At 40.8% G+C, this 24280-nt stretch overlaps 2 protein-coding genes across 2 annotated transcripts in view; both read left to right on the top strand.

Annotated features, from left to right (window-relative positions):
• The window catches only part of nrg2b (neuregulin 2b), a 66643-nt gene extending 49009 nt beyond the window's left edge, over window positions 1-17634 (top strand). Inside the window, 8 exon segments of the mRNA XM_036568471.1 lie at window positions 1311-1431; window positions 6557-6615; window positions 7841-7864; window positions 9497-9599; window positions 11286-11415; window positions 11826-11959; window positions 12922-13137; window positions 14404-17634. Coding sequence (XP_036424364.1) covers window positions 1311-1431; window positions 6557-6615; window positions 7841-7864; window positions 9497-9599; window positions 11286-11415; window positions 11826-11959; window positions 12922-13137; window positions 14404-15052 — 1436 coding nt within the window. The 3' untranslated portion in view covers window positions 15053-17634.
• A 1644-nt stretch (window positions 17635-19278) lies between these two features.
• LOC118806839 (N-acetyllactosaminide beta-1,3-N-acetylglucosaminyltransferase 2) lies at window positions 19279-23654 on the top strand. The gene is made up of 2 exons (XM_036568468.1): window positions 19279-19497; window positions 21429-23654. Exon 2 carries the CDS (start codon window positions 21432-21434, stop codon window positions 22842-22844), a length of 1413 nt encoding a protein of 470 aa, XP_036424361.1. The 5' UTR covers window positions 19279-19497; window positions 21429-21431; the 3' UTR covers window positions 22845-23654.
• The last annotated feature ends 626 nt before the right edge of the window (window positions 23655-24280 follow it).

The raw sequence follows: 24280 nt of genomic DNA, 5'->3' as shown, positions 1-24280 counted from the left end.
AGAGATAATCTTGGGCTTTGGCCGATATGTTACACGTGTGGACTGTGTTTCAGGTGGTCTGTTTAGGAAATCAGGAAAATCTGTTTTATAAGTGAAGAAAATGAGATTTCAGTTGCAGAAATATCGCATTTAACTTCTTCACTACATTAAAGGAATGGTGTTTAGATGTGAATTTATGGTACGATATGCTGCATAGAGTTCAGATCCTACCTTGTGCTGAATAGAGGGCCCAGTGGCCCTCTATTCAGTTACTGACCCTCAGTTAGGCTCCAAGGCCTGAAGTTCACCCCGCTGGTATAGAATGTCTTCTTGCTGACTTTGTTGTGATTTTGGAAAGATTGTTGTCTAGCTGTCAGGGTGAAGATGATGGGTACTTCAGAGATGAAGCATTACGTCTTACGGTTGCTCATATGAGAAGAAAAGAGAGGGAAATGGGCTTGTGGTATCTTGCTGTTTGTTTTGAACTATGGAGCATTGTGTGTCTCTGTACTTTAGCTCGTACCTTGCTTGGTTAATTAGTTCTTCTCTGCAGGGGATGTTCCCCTGCACTCCATAATTAGTGCTCTTTTTTCTCTTTTCTCATTGTCTCACTGTACTGAAGAGGTTTTTAGTGTGAAAGTTGTAAAGCTCTCTCTCTCTCTCTCTCTCTCTCTCTCTCTCTCTCTCTCTCTCTCTCTCTCTCTCTCTCCATGAGCAGACATATAAACTCTGTTCTGTGGCAGTTTTGCTTTGCCCAGTACTGAGGATACACAATACCACATGCAGTGTCCTCATGTCCATACTACTCAGCTTGAACCATTATGATACGCTTATGTGCTGTGGAGTCCATGACCTGTGGTTGGACTGTGGACTGATGTCCTGTTGTGTGGCATGAATGTTTGGCAGTGGGTGAACCTCACTCTGTGGCAGATCTAGGATTATATATGGTAAAGTGTGTGTGTGTGTGTGTGTGTGTGTGTGGACGGGCTACTCTCTGACCTGATGCCATGTTTGTGTACTGCCAAATGTTTGGTAACATTTTTTACCGAATTCTGTTAAGAAATATGGTGCCATATGTCATATGAAAGACATACTAGATAAATACAGAAAGATTAACACTGTTGTCATCTAAGTAGCAGTATTGTGAGCTGTTTGGTATGCCTCTGGCATTTCTCTTCTTTTCTTCTTTTTTTTTTTTGCTTTTTGGCCTCATGGTAAGTTGCTTTTTCATCTTCATAACTCAGTGAGTTTTTATCCACCCTGTTACACAACTTTGCCCACACATGCTGATGGTTGTGTCTGTGTGTGTCTGTCTGTGTGTTTCTCCACAGTAACAACCACGCTGTCTCCGGGCTCCAGCCATGCCAGGAAGTGCAATGAGACGGAGAAGGCATACTGTGTCAACGGTGGTGACTGTTATTTCATACACGGTATAAACCAGCTGTCCTGCAAGTGAGTCACACCCATCCTGCAGCGCCAAGTCCTACTCACTACAACCACATGCAGACTCGGCATCTCACCTACACATGTTACTGTGACTTCTAGAATTTGAATCTACTGTTCATATAAGCTGTTTATGTGTAGTTATTCAAGATGTTTCACCTAACTTTGTTTCCTGCATTAGGATTAAAGGGACCGTTCTGCCAATAGTCAGATTCCTGACTCCTCTGAGCCCAAATGTAGTCAGTCAGACATATTTAGTGTGTGGAGATTGCTTCTTTAGTTCTGGGCTGGGGCTACGAGGCTTATAGCTGCAAGGTTAGCATTGTGCAAACCGTGTTCCTCAATCATCACACTTGCCTCAACCAACGTTTGGTTGTTAGGTAATCTCAAACAGACTTGTGTATGTGCATAATGCTAACCTGGCTGGCTGTAACCTTCTATCGCTTGTCAGCTATATTAGCTTTGTAGCTCCTGCTCAAAACTGAAGTAGTCTTCAGCAAACATGTCTTAGCAAATAGACTGCATTAGGCGTAAGGGAGAAAGTTTATAAATTGGATTTTTAGCTGAACCATGTTTTACTTATTGTTGTCTTCATGGAGTCAAAGACGTCTGCCTGTTTTCTGATGCTAAATCTGGGTTACTTCTATACCTGTTCTCTCTTTGATACTACAATAACTATGTCTGCATGCATTAAATAGTCTAAGAAACTGGGCTGAACCAAGACCTTTAGGGCCAATCCCATTTCTTATTTTTACCCCTACCCCTTGTTTTCAAGTGTCACCTTGCCCCTTGGACCTGAGTTACATGGGGTAGTGGTTGAAATCTTCCCCTATGAAATGGGACCCTCAAATAAAGAAGAACATTACTTCGTTAACAGGCTACTAGCAGTGCTCTGTTAACGACCCTGCCAGTCTGGAGGGATAGCAGAGGAGTGGCTTTAGTTACATTTAGGGCATCATATGCCTTCAAAGAGGTGGATGTGATAATTATTTATTATCACCCACCCCTAATTCGTTGGTGATACGAAGCTGAAGTCAGCTATTCACCAGCTTCTCATTTGAATTTTCTCGTTTCACCTTAACAGCAGTTACATTCTGGTGCTTCAGACATCAGTACTGTTGTACTATTTAAGGTGGAACGGGAAATTTATGACATTAAACTAAGACGATACAAAGGTTATCGTAATTTTTTGACTTAGAAAATACTTTACATTTGTGGGTCATCTTCATCATCCAGGGCCATGTATCCCTAACACTTTGCCCTACCCCTCTATCTCATCAAAAATCAGGGTACCCTACCCCTAGGCGTGAACATGCAAAACGGTGCGCTAAGGGCTAAGTGGTAGGGGCAAGGGGTGAAATGGGATTGGGCCTTACAAGAGCTGTACACAAGACTATGCACGCCAGCATAGTCTGACTTTTTAACATGAAACTTTCATGACACATATGAGTTCCCCACCCTTTCAAAATATCTGTTTTTTCTCCTTCTGCTTAAATATGTAAAGATGTCTGTTTCTAAAAAAATGTTTCACATTAAGTATGTCTTTTCCTCTCTGCAAAAGTCCTCGAGAAAGCCACACAATGTCCCAAAAGCTATGTCATGAGCCAGTGGGGCCATCTTAGCCTTTTCATGTCTAAATCTGTCTTGAATCGTCCGGCCATCATCAGCCTCGGCCACATGCTTTAACTGAACGAAGCTTAGGTCAAATAAGACCTTATTCAGACTATTATAGTCGAAACACATATTGACTAATACACAAACAAGACAATTATGGCTTAGTCAGACCAATATTGAACTGTTGGTATACATGTAAACACAGTTATTGTTGCAAAGATCTGATTATCCTACTGTTATAAGGATGTTCATTATATTTGGGCAAGTCTTTGACCAACTGCATTAAATGACTCATGGAGATGACGAAGCAGCATTGTTTTCAAACCAAAGTGCTTACATGTTTTTCTTTTTATCACTGTCCCAATGGAATCAAGTAACTGTCTTTTTGGGTGATTTTATTTTGGTTAATCACGCCTAGGTGCTCTGGGAGCTTAAAAATAACAGGACTTTTTGTTTAAAATAGACCCTTTCTTTTTCTCACCTGATCAGCTGTTGTTTTAGGACATTCAGGGTCTTCTAGGGACAGTGACGATATCCATGTGCTTGCAAAGGAGCTTAAGACACTTCAGACAGAGGCTCCTGAATTCAATAGGGCCCAGTACCGCATTTCGTACCTCCAGAGGGAGACAGAACAGAGGGGACAGTGAGATCAGCTACCTGATCTGAGAGATGGAAAGAGGGGGAAAAAACAGACAAAAGGTCTGCTGCTTTCTCTGTTACCCCTGTTTCTTCCACGCTACATTGCCGGGAAGGGAACTGAAGGTGATGCACTGCTCTACCTTTAGTGGCCATGTCGGAGCAGATGGGTCAGATTTACGATGCGTCCAGCCTCATTGTGGCTGGTGATTAAGTGCGGGGTCTCTCTGGGAATGCTGCGCATTAACTCTACTGTACAGTCGATATTCTTTACTCACTGCATAGGCAGTTAAGCTGGTCAGAGCTCTTAGGGTTAATGAATATGTTTAAGAAGGGCAATATTCTGATTTGATTTATGAATATTTTATGTGGCTTGGGGATTGTTTTGCACAGATTCCAGGAGTTGGCCTCCTTTTTGTGAAATGTAATATTAATTCTAAGAGGGTCACGAATGTTACCTTAAAATGTGTGTGCATGTGAGCACATAAGCACATGCTGTTTCTGTGTTTGTGTGTGTGTCAGCAACCATTAAGCCAAATTAAATGCAGCAGTCCCATTGACCTCTGCAGTAAATTCTGCAGAATGATAGAATGGGGGAATTCTGTGCTTTTAAAAACTTTTGCTTTCTAAATTATAGAAATTCCCAAGGAGAGCAGGCTTCTAAAAACATTACACAGCTTTTAGGGAATTTCTTTTTTCCCAGACACACTATGACATCATCATGTTAACATCATCCTATTAACATTTCACTAAATGTTGGGTTGAATGTAAGATGTATAATTGATAGCTTATGAGCAATGCCGAGTGTAGTGCAGTTTGAATAGTTTAACTACGGTGAACTGCTGACCTGAAGAATTCTGAATGTGGTAGTTAGACTAATGTAACTAGTGTGAACCACATCACACCTGGAGACGAAGACTCCTCTATCCTCCCAGACACCCCCATCCCCATAGCCTGTTTTGACCACACTGAAACCGCTCCATCGTTTCAGTCTGATACCTCTTCTGAACAAGATCAACTTGATTAGACAGTGTTAAGTATGACTGGCCAGAATAATTTGAAGACTTAAGTATTTATTTGTTTGTAATGTTTGTATCAAATTCTCTATTTAGTATTTGGAAGCTTTTTTTCAATCCGCAAAAATTGATGTCTAAACTACGTCACGTTTCATCAGCCTTTAAAAAGAGGCTTTTAACAAGAAGTTATATTATGTGGAAAATGTTTTTAAAAAAATAATATTTCTGAAATAGTCATAACATCACTTGTCCTAGTTTTACGCTAGTGTCCACGTTACCTCGCTTAAGAGCGCTACAAACTGCCCTGCTTTCCAAGCGGTTACTGAAGCATGGGAGCACTTTAAATTACTTTAAGATATATTCATTGCAATATTTGTGATAAAGGCTTGGCCTCCCATAGAGGCATGACAGATTTGATAAATCATCTCAGATATGTAAGTATAATGATGCCTATCCAAGTGCCACTCGTCTCCAGTGAGGGCGACATATAAACCGGGGAGTTCAGAGCTTCAGACCTGTTTGTTTTGATGAATTCTGCAACATGTCCTCTCAGGTCCAGGAAGATAGGCTGGGCCAGCCGAGCAGCGTCCCTGCTGAGCCACATCCAGGGTGGTTTGCCTCACGTTCATATGAGCCTGTACCTCCAAAAACACCTCAAACCTCCACTCTCTGTAGCTTGGTTATGAGTGAGCTCGACTTGCCCTGCATTTCACCCTCACTGCTGCTTTCCTGTATTAAAAAATGGCAAACTAGCTAAATAACCTAATAAAGTAAATAAAACATCTAAAAAGAGCTACATATAAAACCATGATAGTGATAAATAAAATGAGTTAGCAACTATATGGCTCATTTGAGCTGTATTTGAACGAGAGGGCTAAAATCACTGCTTCTCCAGAAGCAAACATCATGGATGTATGTGCTCTTCAGCCTCAGTGTCAATACATTGTTGCCGCCTACTGGATGTATTATGAACTGCAGTGACAAATTTTAAATTATGGTTAATTATGAAAAAGGTATTGCTGTTTTTAGGGGTTTTATGATTTTGAGATTTTGATTATGATTTTTGCGTTCAAGTATTCACTCAGAAAAATCAATATTCAAAATGGCATTTCAGTCCAGCCCTAGTGTTAAAGTGTTTCTGTGTTTGTTTACCCACACTTGTTTCCATCTTCAACAGATCTGTATCCCTATACCAACAAGTAATATATTGAAACAAATGTTACAATATATTCTGTTTACATTTTAGAATATATTGACAACAAATAACAATATATTTCTTTCCATAGGGGTCCATTTTTTGTTAGAGGATGCTGAGAGACTTAAGGGGGTAAAAAGGGGAAACGGTGATAAATGCGTGTTCTGCAGAGATGTCAGACTGTAACAACAGCATGGAACAGTCTAGAAGCTTGTGGGATTTCTGGATGGTCAAACAAGGACATGCTGCTATAGTCTCCTATAGATTGAACCTCTACTGTTTCACATGCTTGACCCTTCTCACAGTGTGTTTAGAGCCTTGTATGAAAATAAGTCTTACCACTCCCGGAGTTCCTTCACAGGTCCCCTTTAAAACCCACAGTGATGACATCATCAGGCGGAACTGCTCTGCTCTGCCTGTGGGTTGTGTTCTGTTGTTCTAATTTGGTGTTTCTCTGCTCCCTCTCTCTCTTTCTCTCTCTCTCTCGCTCTCTCTCTCTCTCTCTCTCTCTCTTTCTCTCTCACTCTCTCTCTCTTGCTCTCTCACTCTCTCTACTCCCTTTCTCCTCTCCTCTCTCTTTTCCCGTTATGTGTCTGACCCTCTCCCCTGCCTCTCTCCCCCCCTCCTCTTGTTCCCTCCTTCTCCTTTTGTGGGTTTGTTTTCCCTCCATCAGGTGTCCAAATGACTATACTGGTGATCGCTGTCAAACCTCCGTTATGGCCAGTTTCTACAGTATGTCCATTTCTTCTTCCTGTCTGTCTGTCTGTCTGTCTGCGTGTTTGTCCGTCTGTCTGTCTGTCTGACTGTCTGTCTGCTCAGGAGCTGCATGCTGAGGATGAGATGAATGCATGCCGTCTGTGTGTCTCTCCGTGCGTCTCTCCACTCCTTACTGTGTCTCCATTCTGTGGTTTTGTTGATTTGACTCATCAGTTACATCTAAAATGCAGCTCACAGATGAGAACTGAAGCCAGGGGAGAAGGTTTATTCGCTTCAGAGGCAAATTTAATGTGATGGATCATCAAGTTGTAGCACAGTAGGAGAGAGACCAAAACAATGCATATGTAGCATGCTTTCAAATAGAATGGCAGTACCTTCCCTTTTGCGTGAGAAGACATTTTGCTTGTCAGAAAGAGTTTGTCTGAAGATGTTATCAAGTACCTTATTAAGTAAAAAGTCAGGTACTTGCGTGTTTTGAGCTTATTATTCAAAACTGAGATTAGTGTTTGACATGAGAATGTGTCAGATTATTCCTGCAAAGGTGGTTTGATAAAGCTCAAAGGCATGATGCATGACCTTTAACCTTTAACAACCAGCATATCCTTTATAAACAGGGACAGAACACAAGTAAAATGCTTTGTATAGTTAATCAAATGCTGGGAGAACCATGCGTGTGGCAGGTGTTACACATATCCTTTACCTAGGATACTAAACTGTCGATCACATTTGAGTGCCATTTAGAGTAAAGCAGGTGGATCAGTATAGGCCATCTGTTCACCAGTAAAGGAACAGAAGCCATTTTCTTCATGTCCGTATTCATCTGTACTCAGCTGCGACTCTATGTGTTACTTTCGTAGTGCTTTTCTTTTTTAATCGTTTGGTTTGTTTTTGTCCTTCTTTAAACATTAATCCTAGAAATGAGGGCTAGTAAATATGTCAGCAAGTTGTATGGCTGGCTGTCTATGTGTCTGCATGCATCTGTACGCTTGCTTGTTATATAAAATGTTTTGTTTTTTTTTAATTTTATGTAATGGGGAAAATGGAGTTGGCCACAGTGTGTCTGCATTGTCTGTCTGTTACTGGAACTTACACCCCTTCACTTCAGTGTCTCGAAGCAAACAGAAACATACTAATCTAGCATTTTGACGCATCGATCTGAACAAGTGGGCAACTTTATCTGATTTTTTCTTTTTTTCTTTCTTTTTTCTTTCTTTACATTGTCAACTTTCTGCATTGGCAGAGCATCTTGGAATTGAAATTATGGGTATGGAACTATTATTTGTTTGATTCTTAGTTATAAGGCTTATATAAGATCACATCACAGTCACTTTTCTCTGTGCCATATCAAAACAACTGAAGTGATCCACTGGAAAACCCCTTCTGTTAATGCGCTGACAAAGCCATGCTTACTAAGTTACTAATATCCACTGTAGAAATACATAAACTAATAGACATAGTAACTGATTTAGCAACGTGTGCTTGATTTCTGAGATGTAGTAACATAACTGAAGTTGAAACTTTATAGCTGATCCCTAAGAAGTAACCATATACTGTCTCCACCATCTACTATAAGACCTAGAATTGTCCACATAGCTTAGTAGAATATTCTAGACTATTAATCATGGGTAATTAATCATGTCTTATAGACTTAAACTTGAGATAAGCTTCAGTAAAAGATGAATTTATGTTATCAATCTACATCACTCTCCATAACACTCTTCCTGGATAGAATTAAGTTTTCTTTCTCTCCATATACTCTGTTATTCGTTTCCTGTAACAAGCATGCAATGCAATAACAGGCGAAGGCTCAACGTTTGACCTGAGCACCGCGTCCCCCTCTTGTCCACTCTCCTTTTTACGCACTCACCCCCCCACTCCCCCGCTGTCTGGCCGTCACTTCTTTCCTCTCGGAGCTCTTGTCCTCTCTCTCGTTCCCTCTCTCCATGTTCTGTGTGTTCTCTTCTGTCATTGTGCTCATGGCGTGCCCTCCGGGGCCTCGAGTTTAACACCAGACCAAAAAACGTCTTCACAGCACCTACATGGAGGGTCTTCATAAAACCAGTTCAGTGCTTGTGAAGATACAGATGCTAGAAAGTACAGTTTGAGGTCATGCATAGAGCAAATAATTATCTGGCCATGTAGAGTATTAAGACTAAGTAGAGATTCACTCGCGTTAGCCAATTTGACATGGAGTATCATGCATTCATATATTTCAGCAAATTTAATTCAGTTTTATGAACAACCCTCTCCTAATGGCTCATAAGAAATGCTGTTTGTGTGTTTTAACCCTACTTTACAGGCATGTACTGTGAAAGATTTAGAAGCTTAAACTGCTTTACCTTCCATTAATCTAATGATGTCTGTAGGCCAGTGCATGTAATGGGACTGCAACAGAGGCAGAGACTTCAGTTTATGAACACTTCTCAGAGAAAATGCAACATTATTGTTTTCTGAGTTTGGCAGATTTAGTGCTGTTCCAGACGGAGCCAAGAAGTCTCATACTGTTTTAGCATAATTGGCATTATCTGAAAATCTGGCTTTGAGAGCCAGCTACAGAGATCTAAATTTGTATTTTCCAGTGGTGTGGTCAAGATATCACCCTCAGGTCCCAATGTGTTCATAAAGCGATATCTGCCGTAGATCAGTGTCTCCTTACTGTTGTATTTGGTGACTAGGATAAGACTTATGGCCTACCTCTCTGGGTTAATTCAAAACTCTTTGTAGAATATATACATAGTTCACAGATGAATTTAACTGTTTTAGAGCAAGTATTTTAGAATGACCAGATCTAGCTTAAGTGTCAGATGCTGTGGCAACCACTGATGCAGAGCATGTGTGTGTGTACATGTGTCTATGTGTGTATGTGCGTGTGTGTATGTCGTTCTCATTTATTCAGAGGCAGAGGAGCTGTACCAGAAGCGGGTGCTGACAATAACAGGCATTTGTGTGGCTCTGCTGGTAGTTGGCATCGTGTGTGTTGTGGCATACTGCAAAACCAAGTAAGCCCAGCGAGCTCACCTGGCAAAAGACCCTCCTTAATCTCCACTCTTCCAAAATGATGCCTCTAGTGCTTTATAACTATAAAATTGACACAGTTTTCACAATGACACAATTTTCCCCTTACCCCAAATCCCCTTAGCCAGTACGTAGGTAGGGACTGAAGTTTGTTTCTTTACTTTGCACTGGTTCTACTAGACTAATGTAGGCTTATAGCCACCAGTTTAGCATCATGCAGTTTAGCAGCATGCCTATATCATCACATATTTCAGACTTGCTAATGTTGTTTCTCACACTGTATGACATACAGTTACTTAAAGATGGACAAAGCATATGTGGCACCACGTAAAACTGTAACTGTAACTTAGAACTGTCTTGAAGCATGAATTTTGTCCATACTTTCGTCCATTTATAAATAAAGTATCAGAAACAACATAAGCAAGCCTGTTTATAATCAGCAACGCGGTTCAGTCTGAGGCAAGTATTTGATTATTTAGGCATGCAGTTTGTATGAAGCTTATTGTTGTTGATATAAGCTTCTATTACTTGTTAGCTATATTAGCCACATTAGTTCCACTGCAGAACTAAAGTAGCAAACATCCAATGTCCCTTAAATTTTAATGATCCGTTTCATTTGGGGTAAGAGGAAAACTATGTAAATTTGAGTTTTGGCCTAACCATCACTTTAAGGTTAGAACTGTGAAATGAGTACTAATTAAACTTAGTTCTGCTATTTTTAATTCTGAATGGAGAATCATTAACTTAGGAATACAGGGCAGGATTATGCTTGGTCTTTCATACTGTAGCCATTGCTGGTGTGAAAGCCTGATCTGATCTGTGAAGGGTGAGAACGGAGCATCACCCAACTCAATGAAGTGGCTTTAGAACATCTGCCGGGGTGTAACGGTTCTCCAAATCTGCATTTTGGTTCAGAACTCCATTTCCGAGCTGTGGATCGGTTCATACCTCGTTTGTTTTTGTGGGCGTGGGGGTGAATACGAAAAAACAAGGAAAAAAATTCTGGATTTTATTAGATTACCAACAGTTTGGAACACTAAAGAGGAGAACACTAAAGAACATAGTGGATTAACTTCACATAATTAACTGCGTAAATAAAAATAAATAAATAAACTGAACAATTTCATGCTTTACATGTATTATAGTTAGTAGTGGGTGGTATGGGCAAAAAATAGTATCACACTCTAATTAGGATTACTGATGGTTTCAGTGTGTATCACAGTATAGTATATTTATATTTATATAATGTATTTATGTGTATTCAAATAAAACAAAATTTTCTGCAGATTAAAAATAGCTTATTATTCTGGATGTCCATTCACTTTTAATAAGAACCACATTTAACAGCTGAAGTAAATTTAAAATGTTTTTATTGGGTGAAAGTAAAAACAGAAATGTGAATGATATATACACAGATTTCTTTTTCTTACGGATCCGCGACACGAGACTGTGGACATTTGTATCACGCTGTCAGTCTTGGTTTCAGAATCGTTACACTCCTACTGTATATATAAACAGAAAGATTGAGTAATTCAAAGGCAGAGTAATTGTTTACTGGCTTCAAGTATTTTTCTAACTGCCTTTGCTGACCGAGAACTGTAGATCAAATCTTGCTTGCAAACTGGGTTGGATAGGGATATAAATTTACTGCAGGAATTTCCTCTCTGCAGGAAACAGAGAAAGAAGATGCAAAACCACTTGCACCAGAACATGTGTGTAGAGCACCCCAATCGAATGCTGGCCAACGGACCCAACCACCCTGGGCCTGGTCCTGGCCCAGAGGAGATCCCTATGGTCGACGTGAGTTTGACTGCTTGTGACTTCTTTCAAAATGTATGTAAACCTTTCAACTCATGCCAGCCTCTACATGATCGACACAATCTCAAACTACAGAGGGTCCGTTTAACATAGCATAAGAGCATTAGCCAGAGTGGGATTACACCACACTTACTCATGGCTAACTCCTATTGGACCCCAAAACCATCAGCCTTCCAGGTAACCGTTTCACATCTTTTAACCAAAAGCTCACCACTGCCACTACCACTCTCTTTCTGTCTGAGGAGAAACGGGAAATGCCTTCTCAGTTATGTGTACATATGTATAACACATGGCTATAGGAATATACAGTACATATATTCATTGAGAATATACAACATGTTACTTATTTAGACCGAGCTACATATCCCATGTCGCATCTGTTTGTGTTGCAGTATATCTCTAAGAATGTCCCAGCCACTGAGCGAGTAATACGTCATGGAACAGAGACATCTGGCAACTTCTCGGGTAGCCGAATGTCATCACGGTCCCACCACTCCTCTACTGCCTCTCACGCTTCCAGTCACCGGTATAGACTCTGCCTATCAGACTTTATTTGTCTGACTGTCTCTTCACCATCTGTATGTCTGTTCTTCCCTCTACCTTTATCTTTATCTCTCATAAACACACAGACATACGGGTGATTGTTCAGTTAGGGTTAGTCTTAAATTCATGAAACATCTGCATTGTACTTTTATTTATTTGAAGAAGAGAATTTGCAAAACCAACCTAAGAAGCTACTGTTGTTCTGAGAACAATGGATCGGCCACCACCGAGTCCAGGCCTCAGCATTTGTTTGGGATTACTTGGATAGTGAGCAGCATAAGATGCAACCAACTTTGAAGACTGAACTGTGGATTCGTGAAAAAATATCCCTGCAGATTTCTTTGAAAAATTGAAAGCAAGTTTCTGAAATAAATTGGAAGCTGTAATGAAGGCAGAGAGTGGACACACTAAATACAGATACATTTGATATGTTGTGGCTTCTGTGTCATTTTATTTTAGACACGTTTTGCCATTTTGACTGGAAATTAAATAAATGAAGCACAGAAAACTCTTATTTTTGTACAGTACTGTATGTGCAATATATATATATATATATGTATTTTTATTTTTTTTTTTAATAACAACATCCTGCTGTCTCTAAATCTGCTGTCCCCTTTTCCGTTTTTAGAATCATTTTTGGTTACCATGGAAATGAGAAGTGGCACAATGAGAATTATTACCAAATATCTTACTGTTTCAGAATTGTAGTTCAGGAATATTCAGTTTTGATTCATTTATATTTATTTTACCTTACATTACATGATAGCTATTCAGTTGGGTTAGTAAGTCCAAGTTGGTTGTGATCATATTGACGCAGTGATTAAAATGACAGCTCGTTATTTGCTCATCCTAATTATAATGGAATACTTGAATTTTGGTGTGATGTAATTTTTAGTGGTGTAACAGAATTCTGTTGTAAACACATTCTCATACCTCCACCCCCAGGCACGAGGAGAGGACATGGAGTATGGAGCGGTCAGACAGCATGAACTCTGACTGCCACTCGGGGGCACTGTCCTCCTCAGTTGGTACCAGTAAATGCAGCAGTCCAGCCTGTATGGCCCGTCGGGCAGCACACTGTGGCTATTCCGAGCCTTCGCGGCGCCCCCTGCAGTACGGAGACTCTTATGACTCTTTGCGGGACTCGCCTCACAGCGACAGGTGAAGGAGAGGGGTACAATACTCTCTGGGAAGAAAATGGGGCCATGGGTGTTCACTAACAATGACATGCATGTTCCAATACAGGCCTAAAAATGCTGATTTTCCTGCTGGTTTTCTGCTCAGAAATCTTTAACGTCTTCTGAAAATAATGCTCAGACACACTGAATAGTGCTCAGCAGTTGCAGGTGTGAGTGCATGTAGTGTGTTAATGTGCACTAAAGTAAAAAAATGAGCCCTATTGATAATAGAGAGCACACAAATACAAGCAAGAACATTCCAAATAAAGAGGCAGTAACCAGACTAGTGAGAGCAGCGGCCGGCTGCACCAGGTCTGCGTAAGTTCAAACATAAATCAGTTGTAAAGTGTTTATTCAGGTTTATGCATTACTAAATCCAAACGAGTAGCACCACACAAACTGGTTTTAAAGTTGAACTTAGTAGTTACTAAATATTCTCCCCCTCAGCAGGTGTAAGTTTTGGGGAGACCACATAGAAACCACAAAAAGACCAAAAGACTTTTTTGGTTAACTAAGCTAAAAATCCTAAACGCTATATGCTGTGGTTTTACTTCCAGTTCTAATCATCACCCTAGGACATGAAGCTAAACACCCACAGCTCCAGCTCAGTGAGACTCACCCGCTGCCCAAATGTCTAAACTGATCTGCTGCAGTGTCAGTTTGCTGTAGCTGCGTATTTGGTTTTCTCAGGGAAACATTAAAGAATAAACAGACAGTGGCTGTAGATAATTAGTTTTATTGCGTTTAAACTGTACATGTTGTTCTCTTCTATGGTGGAGAAATCAGAGCCAACTGTGTTTCCATGGCAGTGGGTATACTGATTCTAAACATTATCGTCATATTAAAGCAACGTACGCATTCGTTCGGTGCTACTGGTTAGGTCACAACTTACAGATTTGTGGTGCAACCAAATTTAGTGAAAGGATAGTTTGAAACTAACTAGTGTAAACTAAGGACATAGTAAGGACTTTACGCACAAACTTAAGTACAAACTTACGCAAACCTGGTGCAACTCAGTCCTGGAGACAAAGAACTATTTCAGGGATATTTTAAATGTAAAGGTTCCTAAAAAGTTAAACGTTGTACTGTGTAGTCATCCTGCTGAACATGTTGAAGAGAATGTGCTACTGTGATTGAAAAGGTTCAGAAATTAAATTTTTCTCTTCTCTTCTTTACTCTTCCTCTCTCCTCTTTTCCTCTATTTTCTTTCTTTTACATTGTCTTCTGTTCTATGCTCTCTCCCGTCCAGGTACGTGTCAGCGCTGACCACGCCCGCCCGCCTGTCTCCAGTGGACTTCCACTCCTCACTGCCCCAGCAGGTGCCTACCTTCCAGATCACCACGCCCAATGCCAGCCACGCCCTCAGCTTGCCGCCTGCAGCTGCAGTGGGCTCGTACTCACCCGACGACGACCAGCCGCTGCTGCAGCGCTACCGCCGTTCGCGCCGGCCCTACTGCGGAGCAGAGAGCACGGGCTCGCTGCCCTCCAGCCCATACCGTTTTGCGGACGATGAGGACTACGAGACCACGCAGGAATATATGTCGTCCCGTGAACGGCCCAAGAAGATTGGCAGCGGTCGGCGCTGGCGCAGGAGGTCGCGGCAAAACGGACACGTTTCCCAGCGCGCCAAGGGCCCCAGAGACTACAGCTCCCAGAGCTGTCTGTCGGACAGCGATTGGGATGGGGAGGAGGATGAGGAGGAGATAGGGGACTTGGGGCACGGAGAGAGCACGCCCTTCCTCAGCATGCAGAACATGACCATCACCGAGCCGGTCACCATCTACCGGCCCAACGATACACGGACATACAGCAACACAGCGCGGGGCGGATCCCGCGCAAACACGCAAACTAGCAAACTGTCGCAGTCTCGGTCCAAACCGGACAATGCACCCCTTTAAAAAAAAAAAAGGAAAAAAAAAAGAACAGCGACAAGGATGCTGAAACACCGTATGTAGGAGAGAGAGAGAGAAAAAAATGATATGCTATAGACCTGCACCTATAAGAAATATTTTTATTTTATATAACAGACAGATATTCTAAACAAATGAAATATTTATTTTCATTTCAGCAAAAATTGTCTACTAGCTAGCAGCAAAGACTTTTTTATAGGGGGAAAACTATTTATATGTAATTTCTTTTTTTGGTTTACAGCATTACGAAGAAGAATCACGTGCCAATTTTTTCACAACTTAGAAATAGAATAATATTGTGGTGCCTTTTGCTGTATGCCGACGAGGGAGGTTCCATTGAGTTTTTGTAGCCTTTCTTAAAATGGACTCCTGGGTTTTATATAGACATGTTTGTCTCCTTTTTCTTTTCGGTTTGTTTGTTCAGGATCTCCCCATTCGAACTGTGATATGATTCAGACATCATGCAATATGGGAATCACTTTTACATAAAAGGTGTTTGTTTACATGAGTAGGGGTTCATACACATACCGGTCGTTTTTCCCTGGCCATACAGAGTTGCAGTCGACATGCTTCCTGTTTGAGACAGGAAATGGCTTGTGTGTGAGGGGTCATTCTGTTCTCTTGTTAGCATTATGTTTTCCCCCGTGGTCATCACATGTTGTTTCCATGGAAACACAGGTATGCAGGAGTTCATAGGGCACGGTACGGTGTCATGGTACCTGCCCCGGTGTTCAGGGTTCTTAAAATGGAAGTGTGTGTACGTCCAATGAATGTGTTTTCTCACCAGTGTGTGGTGGGGGAGTCTGAGTCAGCGTGTGTTGTACTGTCGTGTGTGCATGTGAAAGAATTGCCCAGTCTAAATCTCTGGTCTTGTCTGTTCTTGCAGACACGCAGAGAAAGTCCACAGGACTTCAGGGCTGTCTAATTCTACATTCATCTGGACCATTCTGTGGAATTTCTGCGAACTTCCAGAAAGGCTGCTTGGAATGCAGACTTCAGCAGCTCTGGTAGTTCCCCAAAATTTATAGCAATGCGCATGTGATAAAAAAACGAAACGGGACGAGTTCCAAAAATAATAAATAAATAATAGAAAATAATAGAACAGCTAATGAAGACTGTGCTCCAAATTAGCTAATACACAATTTATGCGTGAATGTGCAGATTTTGGTGTCAATATTAACCTAGAAGTGGGTCAAGCTGTCCTCTCATTAGTGTATTTTATACGCCTGCAGCCCTGTGGCCTCACAGAGTGGATGTGATGACATTGAGCGCTTCAGTGACCATCACAGAATGTAGGTCTATGAGACCAAAATCTGGAGATTTAGATCGGGCAGCCGAGTAGGGCTGTGTTTGTGTGCTCATTTTAGGGAGTATGTGCCTGCCTGTTGTGTGAAGAAGTAGTTTATGTGTTTTGCATCAGCCTAAAGGTTAGTGTGCGTATGGCTGTGATCTCTCTCATAGATTTCGGATGTGTCAAAAGGGAGCTGTCTATGGTTCCATTAAGTTGGCTTTAAGTTTAAAGAACAATGTTAACAATGGTTGACAAAAACAAACAACAAAAAAAACAAAAACAACAAAAAAATAAACTGGGAAAGACATGCTGGTGATTTTGCCACTCCCCAGTGGTGAAATGAGCTCATTGCACTGTAATCTTCCTTCCATGTGTAGTCATTGGCCGCTGAGCTGCCTGCGGAGGAACCAATCCAGCCTGATTCTAGCCTACAAGGACCCACATCCCCCGTTAGCTCACACGCCCCTGTTCCTATGCCAGCAGCTTAAAGCCGCACTGTGTCTCAGGACTTCCCATCAAAAAACCACATTGCCCATAAGCACCTCTCACTCAGACCTGACCCGTGGCTGTCTGGGCTCCTGTGTACTATGTGGCGGGGGAGACTGTGGAGAATGATGCGACCAGTTACGCCTGTTCGTTTGTGAAACCTGTGGAAAGTCTGTGATGACCTGGAGTTTTGTGTTTTTTTTTCTTTTGTCCCTTTCCTTTCGCTGTCCCCTCTCTTTTTGGCCGTGTGTCTTGTATGCAATCTGGAGACTTGCAAAGCAGGTTTGGCGAGTGGATGAGCTTCTTTAAGTGGATGGATTGTGAAATGAGCTTCTCCTCCCAGTTTCTACCCAACCACAACTCGCCTTGAAAACAAACCAAACAGAAAAAATACACACCCAAAACACCCCCACCCAGCGTCTCTCTCTCACACACACACACACACACACACACACACACACACACACACACACACACACTCTTACATACACACTTACATACACATACAGTCACGCAACACACACTTTGTCCTGTGTCTTCACATCCACATCCTAAACACTCATCTAAAGCTTCTCTTGACTCAGATTTCTTTCTCTCCTTTTCTCTCTCTCTTTTCTTTTTTTCTGTCCCTCCTCTGTCTGCCTGTCGAGGCTTCCCTCTCTCTGCATGTCCTAGTGGTTCTGGTAGATGGGTGCATGGTAAACGCAGCAACTGAGTTGTCTTCACGCGGTGAAAGTGTACTTTTCATTTTGACATTCAGCAATAAATCCCCTTTTTTCATGTCCATTCTTGACTTGGAATATGCTAGAAATTTTTGCAAGTTTTCTCAAAAAATAGTACTTGTAAAAAAAATCAAACCACTTGTTCATATGGAAAAAATAAATCTATTCCTACCATTTTAAAAACTGTCATATCTATATAATGTGTATATTGTTTCTATTCTCACTTTTGAAGAGTGTTGTCTATGACCCTGATTGTGGGTTAATTCAATACCAGTGTTAATCATTGATTACTACTGCCTTAGTTCTTTCATTTGTTTGTTATTGCTACTTTTTCAATGCAGTACCCCATAGTTTCTCTCTCTCCAGTACTAATCCTGCCAAACTTACAGGTAAGTCACCGGACAGTACATCATGCAAGTCTAATACCACCTGATGCCAATATTCCACTTTGATTCAGCCCATGAGCGGAAACTTAAGGACTAGAATTTTTCAGTACTCTGATCAGAATGTATCCGTGTCTGTGACATTCAGAATCATGGCATGATTCGCTTGTAAATCGCACAGCAAAAAGGGAAAAGGGGACCCTGCTTTTATCCTGTTTTAGTAAGCAACAGATGGCAATAGACAGCACGTGGCAGCTGGGATGTGAACCTAAAACCAGAACAGGTGCTTTCAGGGGCAAAGCAGATGACTTGTGTAAATAAAACTCTTTTAACCAGCCAGTGACAAAATTATAACATAGCTCTTGTAGCAGGATTAACAGTGATCCACACATTTCATAATAACAGTGTAAGCATGTTTGTTTTAGCATTGGGCCATTTCTTCCTATATGAGCAGTCACTTGTGACCCCTAAGCCACATGGGGCCCCATGAGTATGACATTACTTATTTTATTGTCAATCATGAAATATTTTAAGAAGATATCTCTGTTGACTGGATTAGGGGTGGTCAAATAGGCACAGGTACATCATCTGATTTCCTCTGATTCAGTCTCTGTGGCAATCTGTCTTGTAGGCCACCTTCCTGGAGTCACATCATGAGAAGTGTTAGACAAGGAAGGCACGAAGCGGTGCAGTGCAAATGGATTACAGGAGGTGGGAGACACTGCAGCAGACCACAGAAAGTGAACCTGTGTGCGCACAAGAGAGAATCACATGATGGATCTGTGCTTATTTGACCATCACCAGTAATTAATCCGACGTGTTTGCAAACTTTAGAGAATATTGGCACCAACCCGCGCGTTTATTGCGTAATTTAACACGCTGTGGTTCTTGTTCTTCTGGTTTACGCACAACAGGCACGCGCGCAAAGCGTCAGGCAACAATCACAACGGAGCAACGAGGTCCTTCAGAGGAGCGTCAGAGCTCGACGCTGATTGGTTGAACATTTAATGACAGGCGTATTAAAGCAATATTAGAGAATGACGCTGATTGGCTAAATATAAGTATATGTAAATTGTGTGTAAACATGAACTGAGCAGGTCATACAGGCACACTTATTTATTTTTGGACAAACTTTAATAAATAATTTAATATACTAGAGACAGAAATTGTCACAATTACAAACATGATTGAACCTAATAATAAAATAAAAATTTTTTTTTGTAACAAAAGAATAAAAGCCCTCGTTTATCGAGTCATAGGACTCATAGGTTAATGGGCGTAGCAGTGGCTCGCAGTCACGCCTGGGCGCGTCAGGCTGAACCAGCACAGCTCCACTACACCTCACACTTCCAGATCAATGTTAGAGCGGCAGATGGGAGGACAGCCCCACCGTAGGAAAAAAAATTCTCTAGCTTCTTTGGTATTCACGTCAAATATGACTTTATCAAATAATTCGCGATTGTGCTCCACAAGAGTTTCATAAAGGACGAATGATACCCTGTAAAGGGAGGAGGGAAGGACGAGTTTCGGACTGAGGCTGTTCAAAACGCGGTATGTACAGATACCCTTATTGCTTGCAGCGTTTGCTGATGAGCAGACTGCTGTATTCAAGGGCTAAGAGAGACACAGTAGTCATACTAAAAAAATAAACTACTTTTGTTAGAATTTCAGTGTTGATATTATTTGACCCATATTTCTGTTGGTTGTGTATGTACCCCACGAGTTCTACTTATGTTCTGTGTAGTTTTATGAACCAAAATTCATAATTCATTTTTACATGACCATTTTCCAACCTTTTTTTTTTTTTTTACCTTATAATCAAACAGGCTGAGCCTGTTACAGAGTGCTGTGATGTAAATTAGCTCTGATTGGTTGCACTTTATTGCGCCTCATTCAAGAAGCAGTCCGGGCTGAAACCTCCCTAATTTCAGTGTGAATATGTGGACACGTAAATGGACTGTTTTTTTGTGACATCACAGAAACAGTGAATTCAAAAAGACCTGTTTTTGCAGCTCAGTTTTTGTTTATGGACTGTGTGGAGCTTTTAAACTCAGCGTTTACATACTACATCAAACTTTTATTTGACAAAAGTGAGTAAAATTCAGGTTTTCATAATATAGGTCCTTTAATGCTGTAGTGAGGTAGAGTTGATTTGGGGTATTTTTCTAACATGGTTGTTTAAAGGAGGATTTTTTAAAAGTTCTGCTTTAAGTCCTTCGTGTGTAAACGAAGTCATTCAGAGTGGTTTGGTGGGAAACGGACCATCGCAGAGAAACTGAGTCTGAATTGTTCAGAGTGGTGGTAACCGGAACCAGACGTCCAAAGCACTGAAGTGTTTACTAAAACGCTGCCTGATACCTGAGGCATTGTTTTACAGTAGTTTTGCAAGAAGGTGTTGGTCTAAAATGGAGTTCTTGTAATCCATCATGGTGGAGAGGTAGGCCTACATGTAGGGAGGAAATATAGTACCCAAAAAAAATAAATGATGTTTGAACCATTAGTTTGTGATAGTTTTGAGAGGGCTTTGTCCTTTTATATATATATATATATATATATATATATATATATATATATATATTTGAAATCCATTCATGGCAGAGAGGTACAAACAGTGCTTTATAAGACAAATTTGCCCCCCAAAACAGTTTACACTCTTATGGTTCTATAATTAATAAAGGCAATGGTTCTATATATAACCATGAATTTGCATTATATATTATATAGAGATATCTATAAACCACCAAAAATTGTATTGCTATTGTTACAATGTCAAGCATGTAACAATAGAATAACCTTTTTTTGGTGCTATACAGAACCCTTTTCAAAAAGGTTCTATATAGAACCATATACAACACATTCTCCATCAGTCTGAAAAACCATTTCACTATGCATAGAACCAATTAAGTATGCACATGGTTCTTTTAGTATTCATGTTCTGTATAGAACCATTGTCTTTACTAGAAAACCCTTGAAGAACCATCTCTTTTAAGAGTGTACCATTATCAACATTACATATAGAAATTCTGAAGATGCGTGTAAGTTTACTGTTCATTTTGAATGGTAAACAGAAGGACTATATTTGAGTTGTAAACATTACAACCCCAGTTCCTTTCACCGCCACTGTAAAGAAGAAATAAAGAGTCTGGAAGTTTCGCTACAACAAACCATCTCGCGTCAACACTCTGAAAGACTTTGTTTACATCTCAACGATTGAATTTTGCAGAAATTTTGAAAAATCAGTGGGATTCCCCTGGAACCTACAACCTACCATTAACATATCCTTACCTTACACCAGGCCTCATCAGTTTCATCAGATTGTCCAGCAGTTCAGTGATCACATCAGATTCATCTCATCTGTTAACAGCCAGTTTTAGTAGATGTTCGAGGAAGAAAATTACCCAATGTTACTTTACCACTGGCCAGCAAATGTTGCTGCTTTCTCATAATATCAATGTTGTAAATTCTTTTTTTTTTGTCTACAGGTAATGGCTTGTTGTCTGTGGCGATATCGCTGTCGGATCCTGCTCTGCTTATGTACACCATGCATTCTGTTAGGATGCCTCTTTATCTACGTTGCATTGGCTGTGTGTTTATCCATAAATTCCTCCACCTCGCCTGTTGGGATGCCTAGAAGCCCTCCTTTGCCTCCCTTCTTCATAGCTTCAGGGCTCAATAAGTCTGGGATCCTGGCCCCGTTTCCTATCAAGTCCTTCTGGAAATATGACCTGAGTAAAGAAGCTCACTGGAACCTCATCCAGCACATCATGGATCGCCAGCACAGCCCTATCCTACATCCCAGGACAAATACTTCACAAAATATCTCTGATCTCGACAGCTATTTAAGGTCAACACAGCAAAGCGCTGGATGCTTTCCTAATTACGAAATGATCTGGACAGTATCGGATTACTTCTCTCTGCCAGCTCAGATACAAAGGTTTGTCATTTCCATGCACTGTAGAGACTATCCGCTGCTCGTTGACCAGCCTAGGGTATGCAGTAAAAATCAGAGTGAGGCTCCGATGTTACTGCTGGCCATTAAATCGCAGGCGTCCAACTTTGAAAACCGCAAAGCCATCAGGAAGACGTGGGGGCGTTCAGGTTGGGTAAAGGGACGTGTAGGGAAAGGGGGGCACGTGCGCAGGGTTTTCCTCTTGGGCAGAAATAATTCAGGAAACAATCCAGATATCGTGAAGAACCTGAGAGAGGAGAGTAACAGATATGGTGACCTCCTCATGTGGGACTTTTTGGACACTTTCTTTAACCTCACGCTGAAGGACGTCCTCTTCTGGGAATGGTTCTCGAAGAACTGCCGGGATACTCGCTTTGTGCTCAAGGGTGACGATGACGTCTTTGTGAGGACACCAGCTCTCTTGGACTACTTAAACAACAAGGAAGCGGTTCGCTCGAACACATCTGGACACAGTGAGATGATGGCGGATTTCGTCGTAGGAGACGTCATCACCTCTGCTGTCCCTTCACGCTCACAAAGTAGTAAGTATTTCATCCCTGATAGCTTCTATAAGGGGATGTACCCATTATATGCAGGGGGTGGAGGTGTGGTCTACTCTGGAGCCTTGGTCCTCAGGCTTCTCCAGGTGTCTAAGAGAGTTCACCTGTTTCCCATTGATGACGTTTACCTGGGAATGTGTCTTCAGAGGCTGGGGGTCGTTCCTATCCACCACCCAGCCTTCCTCACTTTTGATTTCCCTGAAGGTGAAGCGCAGGAACCCTGCGCCCACCATACTGTCCTGCTGGTCCACAAACGTAGCCCCAAAGAAATGCGGAAACTGTGGGCAGAGACCCTGAGACCAAGCCGTGAGTGCAGAAATACTGTACTGAGAGATGAACTTTTAGAAAAGAAGAAAAAGGAACGTGAGAAGAACCTACGAAAGGAATAACTTACTGTGAAGTTACTTGAGCCGAACACAAACCAAAGCAGATTTGACTCAGGGAGCATCAGGGAGAGAACAGAAGTGCAGCAAAGCCAGGCAGAGACACTACACTGGTCTAGCAGGTTTTGAAGAGAAGAATTTCTCCCCCAGTTAGATAGACAAGAAGTATGAACGACAACTTAAAGATGGCTCAATGCCAAAGCTTCATCGGAATTAGTGTCTATAATTCATCTGAATACAATGATCATCATGTCTTTTTTGAACTGTCTTGTTAACAGTATTTTTTCAGTTTCTTAAAATATAAATGATATTAATATATATTTCATGTATAGACCATTTAGATTCTATATAGCCTTCTTTATGGGCCTCCACTATGCAGTCATATATAGAGATGTCTATTTATGAAAGTCATGTCAGTCTCTAGTAGGCGTGTAACTCTCTCACCTCACAATTCCATTTTATACTGACTGTTTATGAAATGATTCCGTACATAATGAAATCTCAGATTTCACCACAATCTGTTCAGCTTACTTTGGTACGATTCAGTATTATTTTTAAAAACATTCTGAATACTCAAATGTAGGCGGAGAATCTGTTTATACAGTAGTTTAATACAGACAATAAATACAAAACACTATGCTTTTTGGTTGGATGTTTACATTTGAAAACAAACATTTGGCCACAGAAATCAATGTATATGTTATTGAATATGATTATCATTAAGGGTGGGCAATATGACATTTATCAGCATCCTATAAAATGTCAAATATGCTTACTTAAAGAACAGCTGCATATTAAATTATGAAGACAGCATCATTAGTCATGGTTATTTGGTTTCAGTGTACTGCAGTATGCAGAACACTAAATAAAAGTCATTGTATTCATTGTATTTGACTTTTTTTAAATATGGCACTACTGGATAATTTTTCTGTTCAAACTTATCAAACCTCACTGAACTACACGTGCATCTTGAAGTTAATATTTTTATATATATTTTTTTGCTATATCAGCCACCCTTAATCATCATCAGTTAGAGGACTTTATTGAGTACAAGTCTCAAGCTAGAACTGTGCACAGAACTGATCCGATCAATGAATGTAAGTTGTGAAGGTGTCCAAAAAAAAGTCATGAAGAAAATGTTAAGACTTACGAACTAGACATTCGAAAACCGGGCATTTCTGCAATTTTACTGCATTTTCACAGGCTTGAAGTTGATGGACAATCCCATTTCAGATAAATTTAATATATATATATATATATATATATATTTTGTATATTATTGTATGTATATATGTAAAAATATCTATTCTTGGTTTATGTATTCTTATGCAAAACATTTGGTCCCAAAACAGGTGCATCACAACTCAACCACAAGCCAAGTATGTATTGTTATTGTTTCCGTTTCCATAAACGTTCACTGTGAAATATTTTTTGCATTAAAC

This window comes from Colossoma macropomum, unplaced genomic scaffold, assembly GCF_904425465.1.
Source record: "Colossoma macropomum unplaced genomic scaffold, Colossoma_macropomum, whole genome shotgun sequence".
Taxonomy (NCBI): Eukaryota; Metazoa; Chordata; class Actinopteri; order Characiformes; family Serrasalmidae; genus Colossoma; species Colossoma macropomum.
Note: the sequence above shows the minus strand (reverse complement) of the source record. Positions and strands in the feature narration are given on the sequence as shown.

Coding starts and splice junctions, on each gene's coding strand:
- LOC118806839 (XM_036568468.1), top strand. CDS start 21,432: ATGGCTTGTTGTCTGTGGCGATATCGCTGTCGGATCCTGCTCTGCTTA.